A 24,560-nucleotide genomic window follows, 5' to 3' on the forward strand; every position below is an offset into this window, starting at 1 on the left:
GGTGTTTGTGAGGAGAATGCCACTCACACCAGACTGCTTTTCATTTCTGTGTGTTTCCTGCTGCTGAGAAACTCAGTGTGTCAGGGGAGAGGCAGAGTGGACGTCTGGAGAAGAATGAAAATGATACTTTAACACAGGATCTCTGGAGACTTATGTGTTTGCAGAAGTATAGAGGACAGCCGGCCAGATTCAGAACACCTGATGAGTAAAGTGTTTTCTGTGTGTTTGGTCTGTAATCACAGCCGTGCTTTTATTCTGCAGTCTTTAAAATGGAGTTCTGTTGATAGAGATGAGCCCAGAGCAGGACCGTACTGGCTGTTTAGAGAGAACAACAGGTTTCCTTCAAAATAAAAGTCAAGAAACGGAGAGTGAAGTGAACAGTTACTTCTGAAAATTAAGATTTTATTTCTAAATCGTGATCATGATCATGGAGCAGTCATAGATTCACACAACAGCAGTTAACTTTAGTCCCTCTTACTTTAAATAATAATTCATCAGTAATAATGACCCAATAATAAAACTCCAGCAGGGATCCGTCTGTATATCGAGCATTTTTGCTACTTAAAGTAGATTTTGATGCTCATAATGAACAATAATTGACTTGTAATGGATCAATCATTCTTCAGCCATAATAAAACTGAACTTTAAAAACAACCAGCTTGTCTTGACCTGACTGCCGCCGTGCTTCAAACTATATGAAAGAAGAAACAAAGCCCAGCTGTTCTTTATTCTATTTTATTCTTTAAACAGATCAAACTGCTTTGGCGACAAAGTTTGTGTTTTGTTTTACGTTTAACAGTCGTTCCCATAAAGCTGAGACAGAGCAGGAAGGTTTCCTCAGCTCCCATAATACTGCAATAATACTGATAATAATAATAATAATAATACTGATAATAATATTAATAATACTGATAATAATAATAATAATACTGATAATAATAATAATAATACTGATAATAATATTAATAATACTGATAATAATATTAATAATAATAATCTACAAACGTCATACAGCGCTATATTCCCAGTATATACAAATAAACCAGTGAGATTCAAGCTTCATCACACAAACTCATAACCACAAAGTTTCATCACCAAGATTAAACAGAACATTAATATTTCTTCTTCTGGTCCGAACATGTTGTTTTAATCGCGTTTTGCTCTGATTGTGTTTTTCACTGGTAAAAGTTAAAATCATCACTGTGGACTAAATTAAGATATGACTTCAACAAGGACACAGTTCCTCACTCTGGCTAAGAAACAGCTCCCACGCTTCCAGTCTTTATGCTAAGCTAGGCTAACCACACCCTGACTCTGCATCTAAGAACACGACTTTGTCCTAAAGTGTTGAACTGTCCCTTTAAAGTCCGGTTAAAGTTTCCAGTGTTTTCATGCAGAGCTCACGTACGTCACACTGATCAGCTTTACAAAAATATCACAACAAACTCAGGCTGCCGAAACAAAGTGAGACAACAATCAGCTGCTTTTACAAAAGGCCACAAAATATAAATACAAATAAATAATGAATCTCTCTTTTATGGTTAAACTCTGTGGAAGAAATACGAACCTCGAAGGTCTCCGTCAACCCAACGTCTCTAAATGTCCGGTTACTGTAAGAAGGTTTCCAGTCTTGTTCAGTCTGTTTTAGAGCGCAGATATAGTTTTAACCTGCGCTCCTTCGTTGGGTTGGTTTGGCGATTGGACGAATATGTTGGCAAAAACTAACAAAAAACATATTTCCCAACATGATTCTGCAGAAGGACATTCTGCTGTTGCTCAGGGAAGATTTTGTGGCCACTTTGCTCATTCAAGCACAGGAAGATGACGTCTTTATTCTAAATCCTGCCCACAAAGCTCTGATTAGTTTGGGGCTTTGTTTACAACAAGGGAACCAACAGTCAGTGAACACAACACCAGAGCTGTGGGTGGTGAGTCGGACGTCTGGAACCAGGTTATTAAAAAGCAAGCATATTATGAGCCTTGGACACCAAACAGAAACAATCCTGAAAGTCGCTCCAATTTGAAACTCCTTCAACCAATCAGCCAATGAGAAACTCAACCAAGTCGTGCATGTAAGAGTGGAGTGTTTGTGGGTGTGTGCAAAAATATGTAGGAAGTCTTGGAAATATGTACAAAATATCTGTTCTCATGCAAAGATTCACAAGGTAAAGAACGATCGAAAGGAAAGTTTAAAGGTAGAAATGTTCGTATCACCGCTCGTCATCCACAGAGGAGGAGTACAGCTGCTACTCTCGTCCTTCCGTCTTTGGATTTTAAGTTCCTGAAAATGGAAGAAGTGAAGGCATCGCGGTGACCTTGAAGTTTGTCTGAGTTCATTTTTCCTCCAGGCGGTTTGCCGTCACTCGTCCAGCCTGCTGGGTTCATAGGGTTAGAAAAGCTCCTAAGAACTCCAGAACACCACAAAACACAAAACACCAGATGTCACAAGGCAGGCAGTAGCAGTACGATCCCCCTCTGAGGGGTCAAAGGTCAAGTGTCAGCCAGTGATCAAGGACACTTGACAGGAGTAGAGGCTTTCCATTGGCTGCTGAAAAACTGGGCCACGGTGTCTATGATGCCATTAGGAGGTATCTGAGCGGACAGTTCGGACCCTTGGTCACCTTCTGGAAACAGGAAAACCATGTCGGCTCTGGTAACCGTCTCGGGGGGTCCTCTCAGACACCAAGACCTACCCTCTCATTTGCTGTATGTCTATTTTGATTACACACAAAAAAACATTAAGGGTATTAAACCTGGATGCTGACGCAGGGCCTCTCAATGAGCCGGTTTGATCGTCCAGCCTCCTTTTGTTTCTCAGGGAAGCACATGGAGACAAAATGTTCCCATGACACCGTTTAGATTTACGATCTTCAGCTGCCGGTGGCTTCACTGACGGGTTTAAGCAGCAGGTTGCTGGCCGTCGACGTCCAAGCTATCTCTAAATGTTGCAGCAATGTATGGGACATAAAGCAAGGCCTGCACCATGTGACCGATCTGCTGAGGGCTGAAAATACCCAAAGATCAGCTGCAGCCAGACAAGAAATCAAGGTTGTTCTGGGTTCATATTTTCTTGAAGTCACTCCTAAGCAGCATCATTGGCACATTTTTGTTAAGAACATGCTTGTACCTGTTTTGGCAAAAGGGAAGATCACATATGTGTTACTCTAAGATTTTTAGGTCTGATTTCCCGCTCTTAAAGGCTTGATAAACAGTTGTTTTGCAGCAATATGTGGGACATAAAGGCTTGTAGCAACATATGGGACATAAATCAAGACCCACACTGTGTCTCTGACTGTTGATAATTGAACATACCCAAAGTGTAGCAGTAGCGAAACAAAGAATCAGGACTTTTCCGGGTTCAAAGAAACACTCCATGGCATTATAAAAATGTCTTTTCTGCCCTAGGTGCACATTTTTGTGGATGGAGTGATTATGCTCCACAGTTCGTACAGCGCTGTAAAATCTGGAGGAGCTGGGATGAATCTCCCAGGTTGTAAAAGTCAGGAACATGCTCGTACCCCTTTGGACCAGGGATACAGCACCCTGAAATTTCAAGGACATCTATTCTGCTCTCAGAGACTTGACAAACAAGTGGCTCTGGTCTTGGAAACAGGGACAAACTGTTGGTGGTTTGTCTTATTCTTGAACCACCTCATCTTCAAACTGTCAGGTGGCAGCTCAGGGTTCTTCCAGTCAGAGGGAGCTTGTTTGACCAGCGAGAGGCCTCCAGCCTCAAAAACCAGTACTCAAATCGTTTGGGTACACAATGTGGCTACAGAGCATTGGGGGTTTGATTCCCGCAGGGTCTGGCCATGCTCACAAACAACAAAGGCAAAGTAAGGTGCTCCGGTGAGAAGTCATCTTCTTCTGAGATTTGGACGTCACCACCAGCCGTGACTGCAAACTGGACTAAAAGTCGTAATCCCAGCCAGAGTTGTCATCCGGCGGCGGCTCGTCTGTGTCTTCAGGGAAACTGTCGAAGTTACTGGTGTCGGTCAGAGAGGAAACCTGGACAGAACAACATCGAGTCAGATATCTTCAACACCTGCAGACTGAAGGAAGCAAGTTTAGTCCCCTTGGATTTCCTAGATACTCTGCAGGGCACGTTTAGTCTAGTTTAGGGACATTTGTTGCATAAATGTGTTGGCTGTTGTGATGTTTCTGTACATTTACAGTGCCTCAGTCGATCAGGGGTCTAACATGAGTTTGGTTCTAAGGTTTATATCAACTCACGTCTGGTGTGATGGGCGGCGTCAGAGTTCCCTTCCTCAGCCCCTCCCAGTTAAATCCTTCAAACCACCTGAGCAGAGAAACACGTTAGTTTCATTGTGTATTTAGACGCACACTGAACTGAAAACTGACGGACAGGTGAGAGCTATAAGTTGAACTTGGACTATTTCCCACTAAACTTTACAACAAAAGTTCCAAACTTTTGTGTATTTTGGTTGTGACAGTCGATGTCGGCCTCCGATCAACTCACTCACTTGTGCTTCTGGATGTCTTTGACTCCGTTTTTCAGGTTTCCAAGTCTCTCTGAGGGATTATCTCTGTCGACAGAAACAGTGCCGGTTTATTTTGGAGATGAAAACAGTGAATTCTGACAGTTCAGGGTTTCAGGTGCGCCAGCCGGTCTCTACTAGTCCTGGTCCTGACTGTTGAGTCGGTCTTTAGGATGGAGTTTAAGTGGCTATGATGGCTGTTGGCTAGCAGCGAGTGTTGCTAGGATACATTGTTGACGGTCTCCTGCCGTCTGCCTGATTTAGTTGCTGATAATTTCTGATTTGTGTCATATGGAGGATCAGAGCGAAAGAAAGGGACATTTCATGGACAGTGAAATATATAAATGAACAGAGCTGTAGAGCAGCACAGACGCCAAGTTAAAACCGACTTAGCTGAAGACCAGGTGGTGCAGCCAGCCCCCAGGCCTGGCACACAGCGCCCCCTACCTGCAGAGCTTCTTGATGAGATTGGCGGCGTTCTTGGTGATCTTTTTGGGGAACTCGATCATGTCGATGCCTCTCAGGATGATGTTGTAGGTTTTCATCGGATCTGGACCTGAAAATGGAGGACTGGAGACGCATAGAGACACTGTAGGTCGCTGAAGTTTGACTCTACTGAACTCTACCGTCTCCTCCGTTAGCGTCCTCACCTGCCGGTCAGCAGCTCGTACATCAGGATGCCCAGAGACCAGTAGTCTGCCGAGACGTCGTGACCCTTGTTGAGGATGATCTCAGGAGCGACGTACTCTGGCGTCCCGCAGAACGTCCACGTCTTTTTACACACACCGATCTTCTTGGCAAAACCAAAGTCCACCTGGAAAAGACCAAATAACAAATTTCACAGGTTTTCAGAGGTGAGTGGGAGTCAGTGGGAAGTATCACCACCTTCTGCCTCGGCTTCAAACACAACATGTCGCCATATTGTCGTCAATCTTCTTTTCACTAGTGACTTCACTTACAGCCTAAACAAACATAGTATTATGTTCAGGCAGATGTGATTTGCTGCAGTGAAGCTGACAGGACTGACTGACTGACTGACTGAATCCTGATTTATTTCCTAATCCTGTCCTGAAGAGGGTTCCAAGTCAAGATTTCAGGACTTGGTTGCACATTGTTGATGTTAATGAACGTTGGGTGTGTTGCGCTTTAATTTAACCTTAAACACCATCTTAAAATCATCCGGACGGCGCACTGACTTTCATCCTCCTTTAGTTTTAGGACATATTTTGAGCCTTGGCTGAAAAACGTCGTCCTGTGTATCCTAAGAAAGTCGTCCTCATAGCGCCGCTTATGTCCCGTCAGTGACTTAATCGACATCCAGAGGACCGATCGTGGTGTTCAGTTCCACTAAGAGAGCAGAAGCTTGTAAAATGTAAACATGTAATGTGTATTTTGAGAAGAAATAAAGATTTACCAGCTTGGCGTAGCCCCGGCTGTCCAGTATGAGGTTTTCAGGCTTCAGGTCTCGGTATATGATGCCTTTGGCGTGCAGGTAGGCGAAGGCTTCGACCACGCAGGCCGTGTAGAACCTGGTGGTCGAATCTTCAAACGAACCCCTGAAACAGTTAAAAGAAATTGCTGACGGCCATTTTGATTTAAGGTTTATTGAACTGACACTTATTTAAATGTGTTGATTAACGTCCCAGAGCCCAATGTGACATCTTCAGTGCGACCAACAGTCGAAAAGCCAAAGAGATTCCGTTTATGACCATATAAAACTGAAATCTTCACATTTGAGCAGCAAAAAGTTGAGTTTTTGCTTGAAAAATGACTGAAACTGAGAAATAAATGTCAGAATGTTGATAAACCTGCTGTTGGGTCACCTGTGATGTTTTTATGGTCAAAAATAAGCAGGTCAGAAGTTTTAATCCTTCGTGTATTTGTTTGATGGACTGAAGGTGTTACCTGTCTGCGGTGTTACCTGTCTGCGGTGTTACCTGTCTCTGAGGATCGTCCACACCTCTCCCCCCAGACAGGCCTCCATCAGCATGTACAGATATTTACTGTCCTTAAACGTCCGGTACAACCTGAACACAGACGGGACAGCAGGAGGTCACCACCGCCCACATCCATCCATCTGTTCATCTGTTCATCCATCAGTCAATCAATCAATCAATCTATATTTATACTGCACCAATTCATAACAGCGTCCATCCGTCACTTTACTTTCAAACTAATAAAACATGAGGCTCATTTTAAATTATGAAGCTGCTGCAGATGAGTTTGATGTTTTAATTCTTTCAAAATAAAATAACTTCAGCTGTCGTGATGATGGTGATAATAATGATGATGATGATGATGATGATGATGATGATGATGATGATGGTGGTGGTGTTCTGCTGACCTGACGATGAAGTCGGAGTGTGCCTCGGTCATGATGTGTTTCTCTGATCGGATGTGTTCCTGCTGCCTCGTGTCGACGATGTGACGTTTCTTCAGGATCTTCATGGCGAATGTCTTCGCTTCCTCGTTCTTCAGCTGCACCTGAACACACACACACACACACACACACACACACACACACACACACTCTCAGTATATATCTCTTCACTTTCACTTCTAACGTTTGGTAAAGAGGCGTCCTGGAGACAGAGGCAGCAAACAGGGAACCTGCTGACAGAAACGATGCTCCTGCGTCACCAGAGTGGTGTTCGGACGGTCTGGAGGTCAGAGGTCGGCTTTTTCCTCGGAGCAGAGTTTCACTCCGACTCATCGGCTAAAAATATGTCCAGGGGGATGATGGGAGACCCTGAGCGGGGAGTCCTTCCTGTTTATGGGCAAACCCTCTGGAGGGCTTCCCCTCCGACCTCCAGTACCCTCGGGCCCCGCCTCCTGCCCCCCACCCCCGCTTCACCCTTCTCACACCTCGTGGACACAGCGTGGGGGGGTCAATACACACTAATAAACCAAATATAAATCAGCTGGTGAAGACATTAAGATCTGAGAGACTCGTTAAGGAATTTAATTCCTTCAGTTTGGCTTCAGGAGCCAAACACATGACGACTCTCCAGTTACAGCAGCGACACCTCACTGGAAAGTTACTGCAAACAGCTGCACTCACACTCACACACTCACACACTCACACACTCACACACTCACACACTCACACACTCACACACACACACACACACACACACACACACACACACTCACACTCACACACACTCACACACACTCACACACTCACACACACACACACACACACACACACACACACACACACACACACTCAATCAGAATCTGGTTCTCTGATGTTTTCTGGCCCCACGTTGGGGGGAAACCTTAAATCCTGCGAGTATCTCAGATCTCAGATCAGTCCGCTGACTCTCGTGGGATCGGGTCGTACCAGCTCGACACGTCCGAAGCCGCCGACTCCCAGCGTGTCGATGATGTTGAAGTCGGTCAGCTTCAGGCTGGAGAAGAAGGTGTTCTCCGCCTCGTACCTGGAAGCACGAAACACAGGGATGCCTTCACTGAACGCAGGAAAAATAACTTTGACATTCAGATCAGAGAAGCAGAGCAGGAGCGTCTGGACCTAAAAACCCTCCAGCGTTCCTGAATAACGGTTGTGTACCTGCAGCATTTGACCACGTGGAAGAACGGGAACTTCTTGGAGGTGTGGATGGAGAAGGAGGTGATGGGGAAGGAGGAGGGGGGAGCAGGGAGGCTGGTGAGCCGCCGTCTCTGCTGCCTCAACGGGACGGGAAGCAGCTCCCTCATCTCCACACGTTATCTAGTCCACCAGCACTGAAACCTTATCTGTTCTTTATTCTGCAGACAAAAGTCGTCCAGTTCCCTCAAACGCTGGAACGACGTCTCTTGGTCAAAAACAAAACTACAAACGGTGCAAACAAACGAATCGACCTCGAACCCAAACTCGTTTCCCGCTCACGAGAACGTGCGGCACAGCGTCCGTAAGAGAGCCGCCTCGAAGGAAGAGCTCCACGTCCAGCCTACATGGTGAGAGCCGGGCCGACGGCGGCGGTGCAGGGACCAGGTTCTGGTCTGGTGGGAGCGGCGGTGCGGTGAGGTGGCCAGATCCTCCAGCTCTGAGCGCAATGAACCCACGAACGAGGCTGGTCCTGAACGGAGGGGGGCGCAGTCAGAATCCAGAACTCTGGACGGACTTTGGAGCTTTTTGTTTGATCTCCGGAGAAGTTTGTGTTTGCGTCTGACTGCAAAGTCCAACTGAGCACGATCGAACTGGAACTACGACTGGTTACAGCCTCCGAGGGTTCGACCTTTTGGTCAAAACATCGCCCACGTCCTGCTGGCTGAGTCCTGCTGGCTGAGTCCTGCTGGCTGAGTCCTGCAGGCTGTAATAGCAGCCTGAGAGGACGGCCAGCATGGCAGGACGCCGACGCCGCTGCTGCTGGTATTTTTAGCCCCTGGAAACATTGCTCAGAGGTTCACCCAGTAAACGCAGCTCAGTCATTAAACACACTGACTGGGGGGGTCCAGCACTGAGTGGGGGGGGGGGGGGGTCCAGCACTGAGTGGGGGGGGTCCAGCACTGACCGTCCTGACCTCAAAACCAGAGGACACCAAAGATTCACCAGGATGTGAAGAGCTTCTCCTCTGCAGGAGCCTCAGTTTGAGCTCTGACGAGTCAGATCGATCAACCAACCAACCAACCAACCAATCTATCTTTACTTATATAGCACCAAATCATAACAGCGTTATCTCAAGACGCCGCTCAGATCAAACTAACAAAACACCAAACAAACACCAAACCTTCATCTTTTCCAAACCTAACCAACCTGCTACTGCGTCATAATATCAGCTCACACTTTAACATTCATGTCGTGTGCGTTACGTAACTGAAGTTCATACTTTAACTCAAACCGTCATCTTTTCCAAACCTGATCAGATAGTTTTGGACCCTAAACGTCCTACAGGGGGCGCTGAAAACACTCACAGCTGATAAAACACAGCGAGCGTGTGTGAGTGTCCAAACAGGGGCCGGACTATTTCCTGGAAGCCAGCGCTGTGGGATCAGGTTTGTTCAGGAACAGGAGCTGCTGACACATAAACACTCTAAAAATAGAGATGAACTGTGGCGCTCACAACCTTCAGCCAGAGAGAGAGACAGGGAGGGAGAGAGACAGGGAGAGAGAGAGGGAGAGACAGGGAGAGACAGGGAGAGAGAGAGAGACAGGGAGAGAGAGAGACAGGGAGAGAGAGAGACAGGGAGAGAGAGAGGGAGAGAGACAGGGAGAGAGAGAGAGAGAGAGACAGGGAGAGAGACAGGGAGAGAGAGAGGGAGAGAGACAGGGAGAGAGAGAGAGAGAGAGACAGAGAGAGAGACAGGGAGGGAGAGAGAGAGAGACAGAGGTCATGGTACATGGTACACACCTGTGTGTGTGTGTGTGTGTGTGTGTGTTGTATTGAATCTATACCATAAGAGGAGATGACTTCATTCAGTCACATGACCAACAATCACCTGATACAAGACACAACGTGTAGTGTTACACTGAGTGTGTGTTCCCACAGTAAAAGTACCACTAGTACACAGTATAAATACTGTGTTCCCACAGTAAAAGGTTTGTGCTTCCACTAGATGGAGCTGTGCTAAAAACAAAACAGTCAGATACAGTCAAACTTTATTAAGCGTTCTGACAACTTTATATTAAACAATATCTCCCAGCCTGCTGACTTTTCCCTGGTTCAGTAAACACGTAGTAAAAGAAACAGTCTGATACCACTAAATCAAACGTCAGTGCATAACTCAACATTGTTCAGTTACATAAAACACGTAAAGGTCACTTTTTCAGTTCAATCCTCGTCCACGAATCCCTCGAATTCTTCTTCTTCAGTGTCCGAATTGAACAGTTGGGTGAGTACAGCATCCAACCTGCCGGCTCCCTCTCGTCATTATCCGAGTCAGTGTCGCTGCTGCTGCCTGGGAGTTCACAGATTATTCCTCCCTTCGTGAAAGCTCGGACCACAGTTGAGACTGATATATCAGCCCAGGATCCACAATCCACTGGCAGATAGTGGCGTAACTCGCCCGGCGCTGTCTCCCCGTCTAGGTGAACGTGTGTTCGCCTTCTGTCATCCAGTCTAGCTTTGAAGGCCTGTTGACACCAATATCTAGCGGCTGGAGTTCTTTAGTTAATCCACCCGGAATGACGGCAAGCTCCGAATTAGTTGGCTTCACTTGTTTTTTGACAGCATCGGTGATATGGGCACATGGAGTCGTAGACCAATGGGGACGGAGCTGTGTGGAAAAAGCCACCCGGTCTCCTCACGTAAATTTCTCTCAGCCACTCACTCATCTTTTCCTCATCCATCCATCCCTTCGGGTTAGCTTTGATGACGACGCCGGCTGGAAAGTTTTCTTTTGGCAAAGTCTTCCTCTTGAAAATAACCATGGGTGGAAGTTTCTGGCCATTAGAGAACTACAGTGAAGGATGACTTCTCATTCCCTGTGGTGCGGACAGACACCGTACTGGTCCCAGTGCGGTTCACGGGAATATCAAAGGTGAGTGGAACCTCGTCCATGTTGGTGATGTGCTCTGGCCGGATCTTCTTTTCAGTGATCTTCTTTTTGCAGTATGCGCGGAAAGTGACCAGCTTTTCTTGGTAATCTTTTGGCAGTTGCTGTGAGACGGTAGTTTGTGTGCGGATGGAGAGATTACGTCTCTTCATGAAACCAAAGCACCAAGAAGGACCCCTCGAAATTCATCCATGTTCATGTCCCGTGCTGTTGCCTTCATTCGAACAGTGACTGTAGAGACGCTTCTACTTGCTGCTCTCTGTTCAACAACCCACTGTTGGAGTTTGTCCTCTAGCTGTGGCCATCTGGCTTTGTTCCCTAAGAAACTCTCTTTAGTTTTCTTAACTTGGCGCAGGTCATCTTCTTGCTTCCTCCACTTCCGTACCATTGATTCATTAATGTTGAATTCTCTCGCTGCTGCTCTGTTCCCATATTCTACTGTGTGACCGATAGCCTTGAGCTGGAACTCTGCGTCGTAAGCGTGTCTCTTGGAAGGTGCCATTTTGGGGCCGTGTACAACCAGTATGGATCAACCAATTAACCAATTGATCCATATATAAGGCGCACTGACGTTTTTTGAGAAAATTAAAGGCTTTTAAGTGCGCAGTATAAATACTGTGTTCCCACAGTAAAAGTACCACTAGTACGCAGTATAAATACTGTGTTCCCACAGTAAAAGTACCACTAGTACGCAGTATAAATACTGTGTTCCCACAGTAAAAGTACCACTAGTACACAGTATAAATACTGTGTTCCCACAGTAAAAGTACCACTAGTACACAGTATAAATACTGTGTTCCCACAGTAAAAGTACCACTAGTACACAGTATAAATACTGTGTTCCCACAGTAAAAGTACCACTAGTACACAGTATAAATACTGTGTTCCCACAGTAAAAGTACCACTAGTACACAGTATAAATACTGTGTTCCCACAGTAAAAGTACCACTAGTACACAGTATAAATACTGTGTTCCCACAGTAAAAGTACCACTAGTACAAAGTATAAATACTGTGTTCCCACAGTAAAAGTACCACTAGTACACAGTATAAATACTGTGTTCCCACAGTAAAAGTACTACTAGTACACAGTATAAATACTGTGTTCCCACAGTAAAAGTACCACTAGTACACAGTATAAATACTGTGTTCCCACAGTAAAACTACTACTAGTACACAGTATAAATACTGTGTTCCCACAGTAAAAGTACCACTAGTACACAGTATAAATACTGTGTTCCCACAGTAAAAGTACCACTAGTACACAGTATAAATACCTACTTGGCTTTGGCTTCAGCATCGTCGTAGCCTTTGTTCGACACGTCGTCCAGTCCACCAATCAGATGCTTGAACGAGCTGAGGAGGAAGAAGGCGAGAGCCAATCAGCACGCAGGACTGGACAGATTATTCAGAGACGGTAGTTCAGAAATAATCCACATAAATACAAACCTGACATCACCTGACATCACCTGACGTCACCTGACATCACCTGACATCACCTGACATCACCTGACATCACCTGACGTCACCTGACGTCACCTGACGTCACCTGACATCATCACAGACAAACTGATATTCACTCACTGACAATAATGATCATGTATCCAACAACCATTAATGAAGATATTGAACATGCTGACGGTGCAGTGAACATCAGAGTGTTGCATTATGGGTCAACAGTGTCCAACCAGACCACATTCAAAAATCCACTTATTTAATCTACTGATGCTGGTTGTATTTGTTTTAATCCCTCTGACTCTTTTTCCTTTGCAGTTTGCCTCTCTTACAGGTCTGACAGGTCTGACAGGTCTGACAGGTCTCACAGGTCTGACAGGTCTGACAGGTCTGACAGGTCTGACAGGTCTCACAGGTCTGACAGGTCTGACAGGTCTGACAGGTCTCACAGGTCTGACAGGTCTGACAGGTCTCACAGGTCTCACAGGTCTGACAGGTCTCACAGGTCTGACAGGTCTGACAGGTCTCACAGGTCTCACAGGTCTGACAGGTCTGACAGGTCTCACAGGTCTCACAGGTCTCACAGGTCTCACAGGTCTGACAGGTCTCACAGGTCTCACAGGTCTGACAGGTCTGACAGGTCTCACAGGTCTCACAGGTCTCACAGGTCTCACAGGTCTGACAGGTCTGACAGGTCTCACAGGTCTCACAGGTCTGACAGGTCTGACAGGTCTCACAGGTCTGACAGGTCTCACAGGTCTGACAGGTCTGACAGGTCTCACAGGTCTCACAGGTCTCACAGGTCTCACAGGTCTCACAGGTCTGACAGGTCTCACAGGTCTGACAGGTCTCACAGGTCTCACAGGTCTCACAGGTCTGACAGGTCTGACAGGTCTCACAGGTCTCACAGGTCTGACAGGTCTCACAGGTCTGACAGGTCTCACAGGTCTCACAGGTCTCACAGGTCTCACAGGTCTGACAGGTCTCACAGGTCTCACAGGTCTCACAGGTCTGACAGGTCTGACAGGTCTGACAGGTCTGACAGGTCTCACAGGTCTCACAGGTCTGACAGGTCTCACAGGTCTCACAGGTCTCACAGGTCTGACAGGTCTCACAGGTCTCACAGGTCTGACAGGTCTGACAGGTCTCACAGGTCTCACAGGTCTCACAGGTCTCACAGGTCTGACAGGTCTCACAGGTCTCACAGGTCTGACAGGTCTGACAGGTCTCACAGGTCTGACAGGTCTCACAGGTCTCACAGGTCTGACAGGTCTGACAGGTCTCACAGGTCTGACAGGTCTCACAGGTCTCACAGGTCTCACAGGTCTCACAGGTCTGACAGGTCTGACAGGTCTCACAGGTCTGACAGGTCTCACAGGTCTCACAGGTCTCACAGGTCTCACAGGTCTCACAGGTCTGACAGGTCTCACAGGTCTCACAGGTCTGACAGGTCTCACAGGTCTCACAGGTCTCACAGGTCTGACAGGTCTCACAGGTCTCACAGGTCTGACAGGTCTCACAGGTCTCACAGGTCTCACAGGTCTCACAGGTCTCACAGGTCTGTTTCTGTAGGGATCCTTTCCATAAGATCCTTCTGGTTTCACCACAAACAGCCGTTCTATGGCTCTCTGCACACACACCAGACTACATTCACTAAAACAGGGATTTTAGAGCTGCTGTGTTACTGTGTGAGGTAAATGTTGTGTTTCCTCTCTGACAGACAGGTGAGGCGTCACATGGTGCAGGTGCAGGTCACCCTGAGGACCAGCAGGGGGCGGCAGGCAGCTTCAGATAAACCCACAACAGCTTGACAGGATCTGTTTGCATTAAAGGTCCAGTCCACTCAAATCACAGGAAAACATCTCACATCCTGTAGCTCCGCAAAATAAGAAACACCACCGTCTAAAAATACTCCATCACAACTAAAAGTCCTGAATTATACATTTTATCAGCAAAATGTGCCGAAAGTATCAGAAATAAAAGCACTCATTGTACTCATATTAAGATCTTACTGTGTTTGATGTGAGAGTATTTTAATGCTCGTCAATGTCAAACCAGCTTTAGATACTTGTACTACTGAGTACATTAGTATTGCAGTACTGCATCATGTGGTAAAAGTACATCATAACTGTCAGTGCAGTAAAAAGTACAACGCAGCAGAAAAAGGAAGTAAACGTACGAGTATGTGTGTGTGAGTGTGTGTGTGTGTGTGAGTGTGAGAGTGTGTGTGTGTGTGTGTGTGTGTGTGTGTGTGTGTGTGTGTGTGTGTGTGTGTGTGTGTGTGTGTGTGTGTGTGTGTGTGAGAGTGTGTGTGACTGTGTGTCTTACTCTCGGTCGATGACCAGGCAGGTGACGGTTTCAGCAGCGATGACGTTGGCTGTTCTCACATCCTCCCTGTGGGAGACACACACACACATTAGAGGATGGATGGATGGAGGAGCTAAGGAGGGAAAAGCTGGAGGTGACTGTTGCTGTATTACAGAACGAGTCCTCCTGATCTAGAAAACATCTTTTTAACAGACTTCACACCAACAGGATGTAAACTAATGAGCTAATCAATAGTAAAATGACTGGTTTCTGAATGGAGTCTGGTGTGGGCAGGTCAGAACTGTGTCTGCTTATTTACACAGAAACCACTTCAGCCTCTTCAGTTGGAGAGCAAATGTAATATTCTTCTGTTTCTGAAAATACTGCTGCACACACACACACACACACACACACACACACACACACACACACACACACACACACACACACACACACACACACACACACACACACACACACACACAACCTTAAACCAAGTCTTCAACATGAGATTAAATAAATATTGATTATGGATAAATGTGTTCTGTCCCCAAAAGGAGGGCAAGTCAAGTAAATATCCACACAAATATTTAATTAATGGGCCTCATTTTTGTATTCTTATCTTTGTCTCGATATGATAACTGAAGCCGCTGCAGCCGTCTTTTTAAAGCCACCAGACTCCTTTCACAAATACGGTCATTTGACCTCACAAAACACAGGAGCTGCTGGTCTACCGCTGCTTCCACCGGTTGGCTTGTTTGCATTATTGTGTGACTTTGTATTTTAAATGTCTAAATATTCTAAATACAGTGTCCATTAGAACTGATGCTGATGTTTCTAGGGGGCCCCTCCCTGAACAGGTCCTCACTTAGCCAGTAAGACCTCACAGTCCTCACAGAGACAGAAGTATCAGACGCAGGCAGACAGACGGGGGGGAGTGGACAGCGCCCCCCCGAGGAAACACTTTAAACCAATTAGCAGCAGCTGGGACGCCGGCGGGGGGGCGTAGACCAGCATAGAAACAAACCTCAGAGTGACAGACTGGTCCCAGTATAACAGCAGGGGGGGGCGTATTGGGACTGTATTGATTTAACGTCATCCAGCCACACGTCCGTCTGATGCTGATCAGGTTCTGAGGTTAAGGGATCAGGTTTAGAAGTTAAGGGATCAGGTTCAGAGGTTAAGGGATCAGGTTCTGAGGTTAAGGGATCAGGTTTAGAAGTTAAGGGATCAGGTTCAGAGGTTAAGGGATCAGGTTCTGAGGTTAAGGGATCAGGTTCAGAGGTTAAGGGATCAGGTTCAGAGGTTAAGGGGTCAGGTTCTGAGGTTAAGGGATCAGGTTTAGAAGTTAAGGGATCAGGTTCAGAGGTTAAGGGATCAGGTTCAGAGGTTAAGGGATCAGGTTTAGAAGTTAAGGGATCAGGTTCTGAGGTTAAGAGATCAGGTTTAGAAGTTAAGGGATCAGGTTCTGAGGTTAGGGGATCAGGTTCAGAGGTTAGGGGATCAGGTTTAGAAGTTAAGGGAACAGGTTCAGAGGTTAAGGGATCAGGTTCTGAGGTTAAGGGATCAGGTTCGGAGGTTAAGGGATCACGTTCTGAGGTTAAGGGATCAGGTTTAGAAGTTAAGGGATCAGGTTCAGAGGTTTATAGAGTTAAGGGTCAAGGTCACATGATCTCACCCCTGCAGCGCCCTCTCTCCAAACCAGTCTCCCCTGCTGAGCTCTCTGAGGTGTACTGGCTCCTGATTGGCCGAGTCCTCCTGGGTCACGTTCACCTGACAGGAAGTGTGATTAACAGATATCAGACCGGGACGCTGCCCCTTCGCTGATCGATACAATTGATCAGCGAAGGGGCTGCGGGGGCGTCTGCGTTACCTTTCCCTTGCTGATGATGAAGAAGGTGTCTCCTCGCGCTCCCTGTCTGATGATGTATTCGCCGTCCTCGTAATGAGTCTGAAAACACACGAAGAAGAGTCAGAGCGACGGACTGCACCACAGAAGAAGAAGACGGGCCTGAAGCTCACAACAACACACAGCTGGACACATTCTAGGGACATGAAGAAGAAGAAGATCCTCCGAGAGATGACGTCACCAGAAGAAGAAGCAGCAGTGAGGACGCAGACGCAGCGTTTAGAGCTCAGAGGTCAGAGGGCAGAGGGGTACAGAGGGGTACAGAGGGGTACAGAGGGGTACAGAGGGTTAAAGAAGGGTAAAGAGGGGTACAGAGGGGTACAGAGGGTTAAAGAGGGGTACAGAGGGGTAAAGAAGGTTAAAGAGGGGTACAGAGGGGTACAGAGGGTTAAAGAGGGGTAAAGAGGGGTACAGAGGGGTACAGAGGGTTAAAGAGGGGTACAGAGGGTTAAAGAGGGGTACAGAGGGTTAAAGAGGGGTACAGAGGGTTAAAGAAGGGTAAAGAGGGGTACAGAGGGGTACAGAGGGTTAAAGAGGGGTAAAGAGGGGTACAGAGGGGTACAGAGGGTTAAAGAGGGGTACAGAGGGGTACAGAGGGTTAAAGAGGGGTACAGAGGGGTAAAGAGGGGTACAGAGGGGTACAGAGGGGTACAGAGGGTTAAAGAGGGGTACAGAGGGGTAAAGAGGGGTACAGAGGGGTACAGAGGGTTAAAGAGGGGTACAGAGGGGTACAGAGGGGTACAGAGGGGTACAGAGGGGTAAAGAGGGGTACAGAGGGGTAAAGAGGGGTACAGAGGGTTAAAGAGGGGTACAGAGGGTAACAGAGGGGTACAGAGGGGTACAGATGGGTACAGAGGGGTAAACCAGTTGTAGCTGGCGTTAGATGCAGTGGAGCAGCGTTCAGTCAAACCTTCCTGGTGAAATGGTGTCGTGGTGTCAGGATGTTTGTGTCTCTCACCTCCTCCATGACGTCGGCCAGTTTACTGAGAGTTTCCTCTGGAAGACCCTGGAAGGTGGGAACGCTGCAGAGAAACACATTTTTATTCTTCCTCTTCTGTTTCTACTTGTTCATCCCAATATTTCACCAATGATCTACCGATGACGTGTATCTAGTCATGACTTTACTCTCTTTGTATTAAAACAGCCCCAGTTTGTTTGGCTGCACTGCAAACAGATCCACCAGCTGCTCAAACGCTAATTGTTCATTGGTATTGGTCGGGTATTTGTTAGTACTTCCCCACTAAACCCATGAGAACCAACTGTGACACAGACCTTTGAAATATTCTGGAAATGTCCTGGATTATATCAACCTGTCCTGACTGTATTTTAGGAAACAGTTCATATGGAACAGCTTCTGAATAAAAATAAAGCTGTGACATATTTAACCAGTCGGTAGAATCTGTAAAAGAAGTCCAGAGATGTGCTCCTGCTGCTCCATGTAGTTTGTTTCATGTCCCCATAGTTTCACTGGAAGGAGGAAAAGGTTCTTATGGGTTCTTAGTGTCATTTAATCATCTACAAACAGTAATTACCTCCCTACATAGCACTGTCTGATCGTGTCCACCACATGAAATCAGGAGGAGGTAATAAAGACCGCCGACAGCCCCAGTTTGTTTGGCTGCGCTGGAAACAGACCGGCTGCTCGAACACTTCCTGTTTATTAGTGCTGGCTGGATATTTTCTAGGATTCAATACATATATTTGTTTTAGTAAATCACTTGTTACTGTGGTTTCTTTGACATGCTTTGCTCTCTGGTTCATTACTCAGACTGATCAGCTGTCTGTCAGACCCTGATGGAGACCTGGAGTCGGTACGTGTTGGTCTGTACGTGTTTTTCTTTTGAAAACCATTCAGCAGGCAGGACTTCCTGTTTCTGTTATAAACTGCTCTCACAAAGTAGCCGCTGTCACCGTGGCAACCTTAGACCTTTAAACCTGCGCAGACCAGGTGGGGACGCGGCAGTCAGAGCCCCGCCCAGGAGGGTTTTTATTGGCTGTTCTGCGGTGACATCACCTCTTGAGGAAGTCCATGTACTCGGCGTGTTTGATGAGTCCGGTTCTCATCATGATGGTCTGGAAACACTGACGGTCGATCGCCCACAACTTCACATGGACCAAAGCTGAAACACACATTTAATATCGGAAACATATTATTAAAGAAACCTCCTACAGCTGTGTGTGTGTGTGTGTGTGTGTGTGTGTGTGTGTGTGTGTGCTACAGTTAACACTGTAGCTGCATCTTCGGCGTCGCACACACGTCTAAATGTTAATTTATGCGCGCCGCCGTGCACCTTTGTTCTCCTCTCTCTCTAATCTGCATGTGAGATCAGGTGGAAACATAAATTTAGTGCCTCCGTGTCGGAGCGCACAGTATGCAGGCGTCGTCATGGCAACAGCACATGCATCTATGTCCACGTGTGTGTGTGTGTGTGTGTGTGTGTGTGTGTGTGTGTGTGTGTGTGTGTATGTGTGTGTGTGTGAAGTTAAACCCTCGTCCGTCCAGCAGCAGCTCAGACGCTCACATGTGCAGAATCCAACACATTTACTGTGAAGTCACGTCAACTCGGACGGAGCAGAAGAAACTGAGCCGAACCCTCGATCTGTGTCAACGTCATCATCATCATCATCATCATCATCATCATCATCATCCAGAGGAAGAGGAGCAGCTGTGACACGAGAACCAGATTTTTAATTGACCTGTTGAAGGCTGTTTCCACCCAGGTGTGTGTTGGAAAGAGTCCTAAACCTAACCAGCCTGCCACCGACAGCTGGTGAGGGATGAACCGTCACAGGGTGAAGAACGCCGCCGCTCGCTCTCCGTTATCCCACTTTTACACTAAATACTGACTAAAAACTATTTTATTGACTTAAAGATGATTTTCTTGCTCCTGCCGTCCACATCAGCCTGAGGAGGATCCTTCTTCCTCCTGGTGACCAAACCGGGTGTAAATAGCCGAACACCCGGCTGTTTACTCCACCTCCACAGCTGACTCCATCAGCTGTGGAGGTGGAGCTCAGTTCATATTCTGTCCCATCAATCAGAGTCAGGGGAAAAACATGCGATAGTCAAGCCACCATCAATATTCATGTTCTACGTAGATGCAGATGGATTCTGGATCAATTAACAGTTTCGATTAAAAGAAATCTGCTTCTCTGCTCGTGGATCCTGTTCTATCGTGACCAATTAAACGCTGCATCTCTTCAGGCTAAATCCTACCAGGGGCGTCGGCTCTGTTTAACCCTTCATACCCCCCAGAATCTAAAGATTCGCTCCTGGTGACGGCGTGATGAGGCGGCAGGAAGTCAGACAAACGGCAAAGAGAATCCAGTCAGTTTTCAAAATAAAAGCCCCCCTGCAGACTGTCAGTGGTATATTCCAGCAGCACATCAGTATTATTCTCTAATGGGGGGGCACCAGGCCAGACGTCAGCCGCTCAGAGGGTTTTTAACACCATGACGACCAGAGGATCATCTGGGATGGAGAAACACTCTGACTGTGACTTTAGCTGCTGTCTGTAGCTGCAGCACAACAAAGCAGGAAGTACATCCAAGAGACACATTTAAAGCAGCAGCAGAAGAAGAAACGCGGCCCGTTTGATCCCGTTAGAGACACATTTAAAGCAGCAGAAGAAGAAACGCGGCCCGTTTGATCCCGTTAGAGACACATTTAAAGCAGCAGAAGAAGAAACGAGGCCCGTTTGATCCCGTTAGAGACACATTTAAAGCAGCAGAAGAAGAAACGCGGCCCGTTTGATCCCGTTAGAGACACATTTAAAGCAGCAGAAGAAGAAACGCGGCCCGTTGGATCCCGTTAGAAACACATTTAAAGCAGCAGAAGAAGAAACGCGGCCCGTTTGATCCCGTTAGAAACACATTTAAAGCAGCAGAAGAAGAAACGCAGCCTGTTTGATCCCGTTAGAAACACATTTAAAGCAGCAGAAGAAGAAACGCAGCCTGTTTGATCCTGTTAGAAGCTCCAACATCAGTTTAACGACCAAACCAGCTAAACCTGAGCAGGAACACTGATCAGCAGGAGGAACTCTCTGAAACGCTCCTGATGGAGGTGAAGAAACATGGAGGACGGAGGGAAACTGGACCACAGCTGGAACAAGATGCAGACGAGCCTGATGGGACAGGTGTTGGCCAACAGGTGTCAGATCAGTATTTAATCACTTCCCCCTTCTGCCCTCTGCAGCAGCATTCATGACTTCATGGAGCCGTCTGATGTCCTCATTATATTCATCAGCAGAGGCGTTTTTAAAACGTCCTCAGAGAGAAAACTGTTCATCTTCCCGACCACAGAGATGAAAACCACACACACACTCATGGAGTTCAGACTGTGACTGCAGCCTCCCGTCGGTCAGACGAGACATGAAGTGAAGCAGCGGAGCGCAAACACAGAGCAAACCTCACTTTATTCACGTTTTTAGATCTGACGACTATAAATAAAAGGTCTCTCTGCAGCTGCAGCCAGCTCGCAGACATCCCATAAAGCTCAGCGCTGACAGGGCCGGTTACCATGGTTACAAGTCATCCACCTGAACGTGTGTGTGTGTGTGTGTGTGTGTGTTGGATGCAGTTACCTTGGAGATGTGCGGACTTGTACAAACTTCTGTCACTTCCCATCAGTCGGCGGGGGAGGAGCTCACTGCTTCTCTTCTCACTGCCGCTTTTAAACTTCTTAAAATCTTTTTACTTTAACCATCAACTAGTTTTTTCATCTCCATGTTTAAGTTGCATCAGTCCAAACAAAGGTGACATGAAAAAGTGAGGTGATGACTGAGATTAAACAGAGAACATGTGATCTACGCCTTGGTTTAGTAACAGGCGCCTCATTGGCTGCTGCTGTGTCCACTAATACATACCGACCCCCCCCGGAAGGTCCCCAGGCAATCTGACATAGTGGTCAAACCGTGTGATTACGGCCTTCAGCATGTGACGCTGTGGGGGTGGAATCAGTTTCATCAGTTTGATCCATTCAGTCCGATAACATTTAGAAAAACTAGAACGACACGACTAAATCATTTTATCCCCATTCAAGTTAGCGGAGAGCTAACAGGAAGTTAGCACAGGGCTAACAGGAAGTTAGCCAGCCCTGCAGGCCTCCCCATTAATGAGGGAGGTGGTGGATGAAAGAATAGAAAACAGAGGCTGCAGAACCTCTTAGAGAACCCGTCTGTTTTTAAGGTTCCTTCAGTCTCTCAGTGATCCACTGATAGTCTGAACATCCAGGGGTTCATCCTCTGCAGACAGGAGCTGCTGTCTGAACATCCAGGGGTTCATCCTCTGCAGACAGGAGCTGCTGTCTGAACATCCAGGGGTTCATCCTCTGCAGACAGGAGCTGCTGTCTGAACATCCAGGGGTTCATCCTCTGCAGACAGGAGCTGCTGTCTGAACATCCAGGGGTTCATCCTCTGCAGACAGGAGCTGCTGTCTGAACATCCAGGGGTTCATCCTCTGCAGACAGGAGCTGCTGTCTGCTGGTTCGGCTACCTGTGACCAACTCTACCTGAGCACATGGACCCTAATATAAGAGACATTAATCCACTTCCCAGTGTGACTTTGATGCTGATAGTTGATAGCTAATAGCTAATAGCTGATAGCTAATAGCTAAAGCTAGTTATCTGCACACATCAGAATGCCACATTGTTAGAAGTACTTCCTGTTGTACCTGTCAGAGTATTGCTGTTGCAGCTCTACCTCAGGACTCTGTATCTGGGAGGAGGATCACTATTACTTTTATTTCTTGTTTCCACTGCTTTATGACCTGCTGTCTTGTTGCTACGGAGATACCAAGTGTCTGTAACCACGGAAACAACAAGAGACTCCACAGCAGCAAATATTACCGACAGAGACCTCACTGTGTGTGTGTGTGTGTGTGTGTGTGTGTGTGTGTGTGTGTGGTTCAGGTGGGCTCTCGTCACGGTTCACTGATTATTATTAATGTTTATTAATGACAGCTGAAAATGTCAAATGTGTTAAAGTGCTTGAGGTCAAAGGTCAAAGAGTCCAGAAATCGACAACACAGACTAATTCATATTAATACTCATAACACACACACACACACACACACACACACACACACACACACACACACACACACACACACACACACACACACACACCGTGATGATGAGATGGATGACGTATGGATCAGATCAGCAGCAGGTCACCCAGCCACAGATATTGAAGCGTCGCTGCGTCGTTGGTTGCAGCAACAATAAATCTAAAAAAGCTGATCTACTTATTGTTCCCTCCTACAGCAGGGGGGTCAAACTCAATCAAAGAAAGGGCCAACATTTAAAACAGGGTCTAAGTCGAGGGCCAAACGGGCTCAACATTTAGTGAAGACTCTAAAAGTGACTCTTTTATTATAGTATATAATATAATAGAATAATAATAATATATATTTTATCCAGAAATATGAATGTAAACAGCCAAACTTCAACAACTTTTCCTCAATAAAATAAATAGAATTTTAAATATTTTTTTATTTTTTGTACTATCCTGATGTTTTGTCTCATAGTGTCGTCTTATATTTATATTCTTTAATTATGACCACATCAGCTCCACAAACAAGACACACAGGTTCACCTCCGACAGACACACAGGTAAAACTCTGCCCCCACCTGCTTTGAAAGTCCACTTTATGTTTAGCCATTTATTTTGGGGGGGCTTAATGGAGCGTTTCCACTAGTACCTACTCCGAGTAGAGCTGAGTAGGTTCTAGTGGAAACGCGCCATAAGTGTCGCTATAACAGAGCTGATCGGTGCATTGATCCGCTGATCGGTGTGTCATTATACCTGCTGGAGGAGGGGCTGCTGCACGGGTCCTGACTGGCGCGGCAGCTGTTCAGTGCATTGTGGGATTTGTAGTATTAGAGGTGGGAGTGCTGTTTACCGACGGGCCGTTCTTAATAGTCACATGAAATTATCTCGCGGGCTGGATGTGGCCCGCGGGCCTTGAGTTTGACATATGTGTCAGGTTGTGCATCATGTTTTTGAAAAGTAACTAAGTAAAGTAATTAAAGTACCTAATTACTTTTAAAAGTAAGTAATCAGTAAAGTAACTGGATTACTTTCTTGGAGAAGTAATCAGTAATCAGTAACTTATTACTATTTCCAAGTAACTTGACCAACGCTGTGTGCTAACGCTGTGTGCTAGCGCTGTGTGCTAACACTGTGTGCTAGCGCTGTGTGCTAGCGTTGTATTCGTGTGTGTCACACTACCTCTACTACTGCTAGCATTAATGCTTCTGCTCCAAATACTGCTAAGGCTAACAGTATTAGTACTGCTGCTACTGAAGTTGCTAACAATGCTAATTCTACTAGCTTAAAACCCATGTTTAAGCATTTTAATGTTTTTATATTTTCAATATCTAAACAGTTTATTTGTTCCTTCAGTCACCTGAACCTTCTGGATGTTGTTCGTCTACATTTAGAGACCATAATTCATCTTCCTGCTGGTTCCCTTTAATGAAGCGTCTAGACATCTTAAATCGGCAAAATAAAGTTGAATAAAGTAGAAACACGGCTTTCATGAGCACCAAACCCTCAAAGGAACAAACCTAGAGTCACTTTCACTTGATGCCTCGTCGCTGTGACGTCACTCAGCCTCCAGTGTTTTCTGTTGTTGTTTAAAGTGATGTGAATGATTCACAGGCAGCCGTACAGCTGACTGACGGCTTCCTATCAGAGAGTAAAAGCAGAGTTCAGGCCGTGCAGAGGAACTCCAGCTGCAGCTCGTGTGTTAATGTGAAGATAACGAGCAGAAAGCCTCAGCAAGCGGAAACAGATCCCCTCGAACCCAACGCTGTTGCCAGGAGACACTGCTGCCAAAACTTTACTCATTGGCTGGAATGGATGTTGTTGCCTGGCAACTGCTGCTTAGC

The 24,560-nt window shown here is 46.5% G+C and overlaps 1 protein-coding gene across 1 annotated transcript in view; it reads right to left on the reverse strand.

Annotated features, from left to right (window-relative positions):
• Nucleotides 1-478: 478 nt before the first annotated feature.
• LOC139219461 (cGMP-dependent protein kinase 1-like) overlaps nucleotides 479-24,560 on the reverse strand; it is a 40,909-nt gene continuing 16,827 nt past the window's right edge. The window contains exons 4-19 of the mRNA XM_070851316.1: nucleotides 18,682-18,787; nucleotides 17,626-17,689; nucleotides 16,632-16,709; nucleotides 16,437-16,531; nucleotides 14,780-14,845; nucleotides 12,278-12,352; nucleotides 7,846-7,942; nucleotides 6,844-6,983; nucleotides 6,437-6,526; nucleotides 5,914-6,055; nucleotides 5,150-5,313; nucleotides 4,947-5,069; nucleotides 4,485-4,547; nucleotides 4,234-4,300; nucleotides 3,038-4,008; nucleotides 479-2,997 (exon numbers count right to left, since the gene is read on the reverse strand). Of these exons, the coding sequence (XP_070707417.1) occupies nucleotides 3,910-4,008; nucleotides 4,234-4,300; nucleotides 4,485-4,547; nucleotides 4,947-5,069; nucleotides 5,150-5,313; nucleotides 5,914-6,055; nucleotides 6,437-6,526; nucleotides 6,844-6,983; nucleotides 7,846-7,942; nucleotides 12,278-12,352; nucleotides 14,780-14,845; nucleotides 16,437-16,531; nucleotides 16,632-16,709; nucleotides 17,626-17,689; nucleotides 18,682-18,787 (1,469 nt within the window). The 3' untranslated portion in view covers nucleotides 479-2,997; nucleotides 3,038-3,909. The remainder of the gene's footprint in view (nucleotides 2,998-3,037; nucleotides 4,009-4,233; nucleotides 4,301-4,484; nucleotides 4,548-4,946; nucleotides 5,070-5,149; nucleotides 5,314-5,913; nucleotides 6,056-6,436; nucleotides 6,527-6,843; nucleotides 6,984-7,845; nucleotides 7,943-12,277; nucleotides 12,353-14,779; nucleotides 14,846-16,436; nucleotides 16,532-16,631; nucleotides 16,710-17,625; nucleotides 17,690-18,681; nucleotides 18,788-24,560) is intronic.

Source organism: Pempheris klunzingeri, chromosome 20, assembly GCF_042242105.1.
Source record: "Pempheris klunzingeri isolate RE-2024b chromosome 20, fPemKlu1.hap1, whole genome shotgun sequence".
NCBI lineage: Eukaryota > Metazoa > Chordata > Actinopteri > Acropomatiformes > Pempheridae > Pempheris > Pempheris klunzingeri.